The sequence below is a fragment of the Ursus maritimus genome, unplaced genomic scaffold (assembly GCF_017311325.1).
Source record: "Ursus maritimus isolate PB19 unplaced genomic scaffold, ASM1731132v1 scaffold_2, whole genome shotgun sequence".
NCBI lineage: Eukaryota > Metazoa > Chordata > Mammalia > Carnivora > Ursidae > Ursus > Ursus maritimus.
In genome coordinates, this window is record NW_024424452.1 from 36,841,105 (window position 1) to 36,850,705 (window position 9,601).

Below are 9,601 nucleotides of genomic sequence, written 5' to 3' on the forward strand. Positions count from 1 at the left end.
CCCCCCCCCCCGACTCGGTGCCCCAGCCGGCCTGAGATCATGAGGCGGCTGCCAGCCATGGCCCTGCTCCTGCTGTGGTTTGGTGAGTACTGGATGTTGCAGAAAGTCCGTCCCCCTCCTGCCCAGAGGGGCGCCCTCTGACCTGCCTGGAGCTCGCAAAATCCCCCACTCCCTAGCCAGACCTGAGGCTGCAGCACCAGCCTCCCTTTCCTGCCCCAGTGGGCGGCCTGCTGAGCAGGGAGAAAGGCTCAAGGGTTCACTCCTGAGGCAGTGACCTGCAGGAGGCAGGATGGGGCTGGAGGCACAGGTCCAAGAGGACCCTGAGCAGAAACATGGGAGGGGCTCTCCTCGCCCTGTTCCCTGGCTTGTCTCTGGCGTTCATGGGCCAAGCTCTGGGTTTGGGGTTTCTGCTTCCTTCCATCTCAGTCTCTTCCCGTCCCCCAGATAAAGACATGGGGTTGAATGTGTGCAGAATCTGAACTCGGGGCCACTGGGCTCCGAAGCCTTGGATCCCCTTCTGCTGGGCTGGGGGGGGGGGTGGCTGAGCTGCCACCTGAGCCAGAGCCCCCAGGAGGCCGGTAAGGGCTCACCGGGGAGTGGGGAGCTAGGGGTGCGGGCTCCTGCTCCCACCAGGCTGGGAGGATGTGTGGGGAGGAGCGAGGCCTGCATCTCCTCCCCTCTCCCAATCCTGGGTCAGGGTCAGCAGGTGCCAGCCAGGGGGACCCCACCTGCCAGGCCCCTTCCCTGAGGGCGGGCTGCTCCCTGCCAGGGAAACACTCCCGCATTCCTGGGCTAGCCTGGCCAGCCCGGTGCCACCTCACTTCCCTGTCCTCAAGTTACCTCCCAGGGCTGGGCCAGGTCACCCCGGCTTCGACTCTGCTGGGGCTTCAGGCTTCCTACCAGGGGTCAGAGGACACCAGGGCGGCACTTCGGCGGGGAGGCCCAGTCTCCCCAGGCTCCACAGGGCCTCCCCAACCCTTGCTGCCTGGCTTCTGCCTCCTGGTTTCCTGGCATGGGGATAATGACGTTTTTGAAGGAAGCCCATCTCCAGTAAGGCTGTAATACCGTGATTGCTCCTAATGGGGTGAGTAATCGCAATCATTGCCAAAGATGAAACAGCAGCCTGCATCTGGCTTACAAACAGTTGTGAACAGGAGTCGTGGGCTCCTTCAATGCCACCCTCACTCCCCACCTCCTAGAAACCTGGGTCTCTACCATCCCCACCAGCTGAGCCCTGACCAGCTACAGGAGCATGGGGACCCTGGGCCCACACTGGCCCCCCCCCGGGTGGCTCACCCAGCCCCTGACAGGGCACCCACCCTGCAGAGCCCAAGGCTCCACAGTAGCCCTTCCTGGTCAGCCCTGCCCCCATAGCTGTCCTCCTTCTGTCCTTCTATACATTCCCTGGAAGGGGGCTCTGCTTGGACTGAGGTTCTGGGCCCCTAAGTGAGATGAAACTATGGTACTCCCCCCACAGCAAGGTGGGCAGAGCTCTGTGTGGCCCAGCAGGTGGACAGAGCTCAGGAGTGGGAGCCAGGCTTCCTAGACAGACAGCACAAGCAAGGAGGGCTGCCCGGAGGCAGTGGCATTTCACTTGGGCCTTGATCTGGATTAGGACCCGTAGGATTCACACTAGTAGAGACCAGGAGCTAAGGGCCTCTAGGCAGAGGGGCGTTGTTAGCAAGCACTCACAGGTCAGAAGGCTCAGGCTGTGTGAGAAACAGAGAGTTGCATGAAGCTGATTTGAGGAAGTCTGCGAAGACTCAAGGGGGTTGTCCACCAGGCCACAGGAGTGCGTACTTGATCCTGGGTGTGGACTACAGAGGCATCTGCATGTAAGGGAAGGGCGGGTGGCTGTGGGGGAAGCGGAAGGCCCTGGGAAATCCGCACGGGGAGGGAATGAACCTGAAGGAAGGTCAGTTCCCAAGGGGACTGGGGTGAACACCGACTACCGAGCAGAACGCCAGGGCTTAGGAAGAGCAGCTGGCTGGGCGTCTTCCATCCAATGCAGTCATTTTATACTAGGTGAGTGGGGCTGCAGGGAACAGACCTCCCAGGGGACTTTGGCATTTTAAAAGGGCACCTGTTAACACGAACCAGGGACTGGAATGTCCAGGGCAGACTTCCTGTCCCCATTACCGGCCTGGGCAGACAACATGCTTGCCCCCACACTTCTGCCTGGCACCCCTACTTGGAAGACGGCCAGTCCTGCCCGTGCCTGCTCAGCGCCCCCCCGCCCCCCGCTGTCCAGCTCCTCCCGTCATTGCTTCATCGCCAACCCCACCCTCAGCACTGGGGAGCGCACCCCTCGGACGGGGGGGTCCTTGTAAAAACCCCCAGCATCATGGAGATGTGTGGCTCAGACCCCACGGCCCCTCCCCTCCATGGGACTGCTAGCGAACTTACCACACCCTCTGGTCACCGGAGGGGCTGGGGCTGAGGTGGGGAGAAGCTGTCCTGAGCCCCCCACCCCAGTTCTGATCAGGTTTGCCCCCAATGAACCAGATATGCTGGGGGCGCTGGGAGACCGGCAAGTGTTTCTGGAGTGTTGCTGACACTGGGCTGGGGTGGAGGTTCCCGTGTGCCTCCCTGTGTCCAGGGATGTGGGGGGTGACGGGTCTTGGGGAGAGGGGCACTACTCCGACCCCTCTGCCTGTCCCCTCCCCTGGGAGGGTGGCCCAGCAGGGGGTCTTGGGTGCCAACTACAGAACATACTGAGACGCGTGACGGGTGTTCAGTCCTTGGGGGCCTGGAATCTCGGGGGGACTGACCCACGATGCCACCGGCTGGCTTCTGTTTGCTCCCCGGGGACCACAGAGGCCTGAGGGAGACTCCGGGAAGAACCCTACGGAGGCTGGCTCTTGCTGGAGCAGTGTGTGTGAGCCGCTCTGGGGCCTCTTGCTTGACCCCATCTCCAAACTGTCCCAGGGGGGCAGGCAGACCCCCCCCCCCGGCACCAAAGCTTCCAGACAGGGACGGGTGGAGGGCGTGGAGGGAGAGACCCGGAGGACAGGAGAAGCAGCAGAGTCCAGCCATGATGGGGGTCCTGACTGGCTCCTGTGTGGCAGGGAGCTTGTCAGCCCCTGCAGGTAAGCTCTAGGCCTCCAGGGACATGGAAGCCCCCGGCCTTTCCTGCCAGGTCCCTCCATGGACTGTCCTTCGGTGTCCTCAGGAGGCTGGGAGTGGAGCAGAGGAGGGGCTGCCCTGACTAGTAGTAGGCAGGGGAGAAGCAGACCTTGGCTTTGGCAAAGCTGGCTGATCACCCCCTTTTTTCTCACCTCCAGGGACTCAAGGAGCCACGGCATCAAGTGGTGAGCATCCAAGGCCACTGGATGGGGGGACAAGGGCAGGGGCTGGTCTGACAGCAGCAAGACTGGCCAGAGGCTCACACACACCCCCCAGAGGGGGACCCAGAATCAAGGGCTGGGGCACAGGGAATCCCAAAGTAAGGAACAGCTGTGGCTCTGCAGAATTAGAGCCAAGACAGGAGAGGACGAGGAAGGCCTGGCACGCGGTGCAGTGGGCACAGGAGCCCAGCAAGAGGAGGTGGGCAGGGAAAAGTGACTGCAAAGAGGCTAAGGACAATCTGAAGACCATTCTGCTGTAACAGTAACAGACCCTGCAGGGTCACCAATGCTGTGTGGGACCCTCCCAGCGCCCACTGCCCCTCCGGGAGCCTCTATTTGCTGGGCCCTGGGATAAGACCTTTCTGAGAATTATGTGAACCCTCTCCGTGTCTCATGACTAGAGAGGTAGGTCTGAGGTCACCGTTTCAGAGGTGAAGGGCACGGGGGCTTTCCTACAGCCGTGAGGTGTCTGCCTGTGACCAGCCAGCCGCCCACACCCCTGACCTGCCCAAGGTCTCCGTGCAGGTCAAGGGTAAAGAGGGCCCAGAACTGGGCAGAAAATGGAAGCTGGAGTGTGGGTTTGGGAATCAGAAGTGCCCCTAGTGAGCACCACCCCCGCCTTGTCCCCTAGTGTGCGGGCGCCCAAGGATGCTGAACCGGATGGTGGGCGGCCAGGACGCCTTGGAGGGCGAGTGGCCCTGGCAGGTCAGCATCCAGCGCAACGGAAGCCACTTCTGCGGGGGCAGCCTCATCACAGAGCGATGGGTCCTCACCGCCGCGCATTGCTTCTCCAAGTGAGTCAGCCGGCCCCCAGGCTCCCTCCACACCCGGCAAGGGTGTCTCCGGGCTCCAGCACCTCGGACAGCGCCACGGCCGCAGCCCGGCCCTCGCCCTGCTGCTCGTCTAGACAGTGAGGGGCTGTGCCAGGCCTGGGGCCATGTCCCCGCCATGCTGGCAGGCTCAGCCCATATCCTGGCCCTCTTCCCTGCCCCCCTCCCACACCTCGAATCCAGGACACTCCCTTTCCGACCGGGACTCGGGTTCCAGATGAGCCCTTGGGCTGAGGTCCCCCATGCCACCATACTAGGAGCCGCCCGGCCCCAGACCCTCATCTGAGCTCTTGCCTCACCACAGCACAGGGATTCTCTGACAACCTCACATCTTAAATTCAGAAACGTGGGCTCAGAGCGAGCAGGCTGCTTGCCCAAGGCTCATGGGCTGGCCCCCAGCTGCAGCCTGTGCGCGGCACCTCTTTCAACCCATTCGTGTAGGCACCACTTTCAACCCCTTCATGTAGGGACTGTTACAGGGAGGAAACTGAGTCACAGAGAACTTGCGGGGTGACCTACCCAAGGTCACCTGGCCAGCCAAGGGTGGGTCTGGGCATTAAAGCCAGGAATTAAAGCTGCTTCAGTCTAACCGTACTGTACGTGCCCCAGGAGAGGACGGTTCTGAAGACCGTGTGCAGGCACAGGGGTGAGGGCGGGGGGCTGGTAGCAGAGGTATCACCCCAGCCCCTCCCTGCTTCGAGGCTCCATCCGACCCCTCCCAGTCCCTCTTCTGTCTCACACCAGCCCTCTGCTCTTCCCCACCAGCACCTCCCAGACATCCCTGTACCAGGTCCTGCTTGGGGCGCGGCAGCTGGTGAGGCCAGGCCCACATGCTGTGTTTGCCCGGGTGAAGCGGGTGGAGAGCAACCCCCTGTACCAGGGCATGGCCTCCAGTGCCGACGTGGCCCTGGTGGAGCTGGAGGCACCGGTGACCTTCACCAACTACATCCTCCCCGTGTGTGTGCCTGACCCCTCCGTCGTCTTTGAGACGGGCATGAACTGCTGGGTCACTGGCTGGGGCAGCCCCAGTGAGGAAGGTAATGGGGCAGAGCTGGGGGTGGGGAGTGGGGGCCAGGTCTGGGGAAGGGCAGTCTGTGGGGGGACCACTCTGAACCAACAGTCTTCTGTTGACTGGTACACGTGGATCTCTCCCCCAACGTGGGGTGGGTACGGGAAAGCAGGGCTTAGAAGGGGCAAGTGGGGAGAAGGGGGGCAGCGAGAGCCCAACCTAAACCCAAGCAAGAAACGAGGGGGGACAGAGCTGTGGATCTCAAGAAGCCAGGGCCATGGGGTCCTCGGGAAGACTGTGCACTGAGCTGCAGGCTATTTCCCCCTCCCCAGACCGCCTGCCCAACCCGCGGGTCCTGCAGAAGCTCGCCGTGCCCATCATCGACACACCCAGGTGCAACCTGCTCTATAGCAAAGATGCCGAGTCTGGCTTCCAGCCCAAAGCCATCAAGGACGACATGCTGTGCGCTGGCTTCGCCGAGGGGAAGAAGGACGCCTGCAAGGTAGGGGCCAAGCCCTGCTCCCCTGGCCCCCGTGGAGGTGGGAGTTAGCCTGGCTGGGCCCAGGAGGCCCCCGTAGGCGGGCCGTGGTCCACACCAGAGCCTGGCATTTCAGCAGCTGGGAAGTGGACTCCCAGGCCCCACCCAGCACAGTCAGCCAGTTTAGTAAGGTCTGCCGTGGGGCCAGGAACCTCCAAGAGCCCCTCGTAGGTGAATCAGGCCAGGCAGTCTGGGGGTGCTAGGGAAATGGGCACCCCAGGGCAGAAAAGGACCAGCCAGCAGGTGGTGGGGTGGGGGTCCGGGGCAGGGACGCTCCTGGAGCTGAGGAGAGGGACGAGGGAAGGCCGCGTGTGTGTGCGTGAACCTGGGTGCAGCAGAGGCTGGCTTTTGGGCCCGTGGGCTCTGACTGTGCCCCTGCTTCTCCCACAGGGCGACTCAGGGGGACCCCTCGTATGCCTGGTGGGCCAGTCATGGCTGCAGGCTGGGGTGATCAGCTGGGGCGAGGGCTGTGCCCGCCGGAACCGCCCAGGTGTCTACATCCGCGTTACCTCCCACCATGCCTGGATCCGTCGGATCATCCCGGAACTAGAGTTCCAACAGGCTGAGCCGGGTGGCCAGACGCGGGGGCCCCGGGGCCAGAAGCCGCCCGTTGGGAACTCTGTGCCCTGCCTGGCGGCCCCTGTGCTCCTCTCAGTCCTCATTGCCCTGCTCGCCCTACTCTGAGCCCCGGGGACCCACGCTGTACATTTGTAAATAGCACCCCATTCTCTCCCGTCAGGCGCCGTTGTTTTTTATTTATGTTCATCCTCCAATAAAAACCCAACCTCAGTGCTGGCTGCCCCGTGTGCCTCAGCACACCAGATGGGGGGCTGCTGCGCCGCTGGGCTGGGGGTGAGGCTCCCCAGCGGGAAGGGAGCTGCGGCAGGTTCACTGGACACCCATTCCCGGATCCCCTCACAGGCTCCCAGCCCTGCCTCAGCAGCTGCCAACACCGTCCTCACTGTATCACTGAAGGGCACCCCGGGGGCAGCAACAGATACCAGCAGAGAAAGCGGGGGCCCACTGGAGGGTCCTCGAGGAGGAAGGCTTTGCTCTCCCATGGCCCCCACTGCCTGTCTGAATCACCCCAGGTCTCCTCTAACATCAGCAGGGTGACTCACCCACGTGTGTGCTTTCCTACTGGAATGCGGGGGGGGGGAGGCGAGGGCTGTTCCTGGTGCCCTGGGCCCCCCCAGGGACTCCTTGTTCCCTGGGTCCCTCTTGGCCCCTGGCTCCTTTTCCTCCATCTCCTCCCTCAGCCTCGACTTCCCAGTGGTGAGTCCAAAACTGCAGGGAACTGGAGGGGCTGGAATTGGAGCCCACCATCTGCTGGGAGACATCGGACAAGTTGCTACCCTCTCTGAGCCCTGAGATGAGCGCCCCCACTTGCCTCTCAGAGGGGTGACTGGGTGGTGGAAGATCAAGGCAGGGAAAGGTAGAGACGTACATCCTGCCCCTGGGCTCCCATGCCTGCCCGCCTCCCTCCTGGGTTCCAGACCCCCTTTGCAATAGCCTGGGTACAGCTCTCCTGGGCCACCAGCCCCGACACCCTGGGAGGCCAGACCTCTCTAAACCTCAGGGATGCAGGAACCAGCATGAGCCCCAAGTCCACACACTGCATGGGCAAGCCGCTGAGGGCCATGGAGATCAGCAGGACAGGCCCGTCTGCCCAGACCAAGGCCAGGACCCACTCCTTCTTCCTTCCACAGGGTTTAGGGTTCAGGCCATACTAGCCGGAGTCTTCAGTGGATTGTGCAAGGCTCCCCGGGAACTCAGAAATGAGCTAGAATCCACCACCAGCCCCCTAGATCTGCAGCCCCCCTCTTGTGGCCTGTTGCCACCAGGAATCCAGCACAAAAGGTTCCCAGAGCTCAGGTCCCCAGCTTGCTCCAGCCTTGCTCAGGCCTGCTCGGCGCAGCTGCCCTGGGAGACGGTCTCAGGCTTGCCGCCGGCCCGGTGCGTCCACAGCAGGCCACTCTCCAGCCAGATGGCCAGCTCCCTCGTGCGGCCCGATTCCTGAAAGGTACCTGGGCTTGCCTGTGAGCTCAGCAACATCCACTGGACGAACCTTCTAGGAAGACAGGGCCAGGTCTCCGGCTGCCTTGCGTCCCACCCATGCACACGCATGCAGACATGTGCGCATACGCGCACACACACACGCACCCGTGCACACAATCGCTGGCACACACAAAGGCACAGCTTGCCCAGGCCTGGTGCCAGGAAGAAAGCAGACCTGGATATTTCTGGAACGGATCAATAATCACTTAGCAAGCACCTGCTGCGAACTGGCCCCGGGGACAGACTGGGAACAAACACGAATTCCCTTCCGTGCTCCACTGTGTCTGGGCGCGTCCCTAACACCAGGCAGGAAGGACAGGAGGGGAGGCACTGGCAGAGGCTCCCAGGGCCCCACCTCCCTGCTGGCTGCTCAGTGGCCCTCTAGGGACCAGGTGGCTTGATGAGCTCCTTCTCCAGACCACATGGGTCCAAGTCCCTTGGTGGGAGGCGGGGGCAGCAGGTGCACTGAGGTCCAGATGGGGTGAGGGTGGAGGGAGAGGGAGGCTGCGGGTGTCCTGAGGGCAGCCTAGGGACAAGTTCTGGGTCATCCTGGCTGGGAACAGGGGCCGGCCTGGGTCCTGCAACCTTGGAGAGAGGCCTGGGTGAACCCACCATCACACTGTGGGGGTAGAAAAAGCCTCAGGCCCAGGGCTGGCGTGTAGGGAGCTTCAAGGTTAAGTGGTCTCTGGAGGGAGGCCCCTCTGCTGCCTCTGTGTTGAGAGGCCAGGACGAAACTGACCGTGGGAGACCAGGTGGAGACCAGGCTCCCCTCGGAGGCGGCCGTGCCACCCCACTGGTGCCTCCTCTCGGCCGTTCCAGCTTTCTGCTGCTCTGGAGAACTCCCAACACCCCCATCCTTCTGCCCCTGCTACAGCGCAAGGGTCTGGTCAGGATCCTTCCGGGCACAGTCCCCATCCCCTGGGGTCCCCAAACTCGGGCCCACCCAGACCAGGGGCAGATAGTCAAGAGAGTGGAAGAGAAAACACTCTCGCAGAGGCTAGGGGTTTCAAGGGAGAGGTTTCTCTCATGCAGGTGACACCCACAGCAAGCGGACGAGTGCTGAGACAGGGACAGGGGAGAAACCGCCCTGCTGTCACCATCCCCTCTCCCACCCTGGGCAGGGGGGCAGCTCATACACAACTTTCCATGTTGCTGCCAAAGACCAGAAGACTGTCTGCCGGCTGAGGCTGGGGCCCACAGTGAAAAGCCCACCTTGGGGCAACCATAGCGGCCTGCAGGTCAAACAGGAGGAGGAGGGAGCCAGCCTCTCCGGGGGCTGCAGCCGAGCATGGAAATCCACACCTGTGCACGTGTAATGATCAGCCCGTGGGAGCCCCAGGAAGGAAAACTGCTGGGTCAGCACCCCAGGCCCTTCTGGCCTCAAGGACCAAGGGTCAGCCCTAGCTCTGAGGTCGCAGGACTGGCCCTGGAGCATCTGTGTGTGTGTGTGTGTTGGGGGGTAGGAGCCTGGTGCAGCTACCCCAAGGCCAGGTGCTCAGAAGTGAGGGCAGGTGGGAACGCACACAGGAGAGAAAGAACGGGTGTGCGTGCAAGTCAAAGCCAGAGACCGACTCCCTCCCAAACCCAGGGGCTGGAGCGGGGCCGTGTCTGCCCCCAGCCAGGCCACTGACCACACAAGCTCCAAGGCAAACAGGAGTCTCGGCACATGGCCGGCTCGAGGGCACAGGTTCCCAGGGATGGAGAAACCCCAGGCCCACGAGCCAGCCCTGCCTCCCGCTCTGGGGAGGATGTTAAGAGGCCAGAAAGACCTGCTGGGTGGACACAACCAAGCAAAGGCGGGGGGGGGGGGGGGGGGGGG

General features: G+C 62.9%; 1 protein-coding gene across 1 annotated transcript; it reads left to right on the forward strand.

The window, feature by feature from the left end:
* Nucleotides 1-39: 39 nt before the first annotated feature.
* PRSS27 (serine protease 27) lies at nt 40-6,422 on the forward strand. The gene is made up of 6 exons (XM_040634548.1): nt 40-82; nt 3,285-3,311; nt 3,979-4,141; nt 4,943-5,214; nt 5,519-5,688; nt 6,115-6,422. Exons 1-6 carry the CDS (start codon nt 40-42, stop codon nt 6,406-6,408), a joined length of 969 nt encoding a protein of 322 aa, XP_040490482.1. The 3' UTR covers nt 6,409-6,422.
* Nucleotides 6,423-9,601: the final 3,179 nt, after the last annotated feature.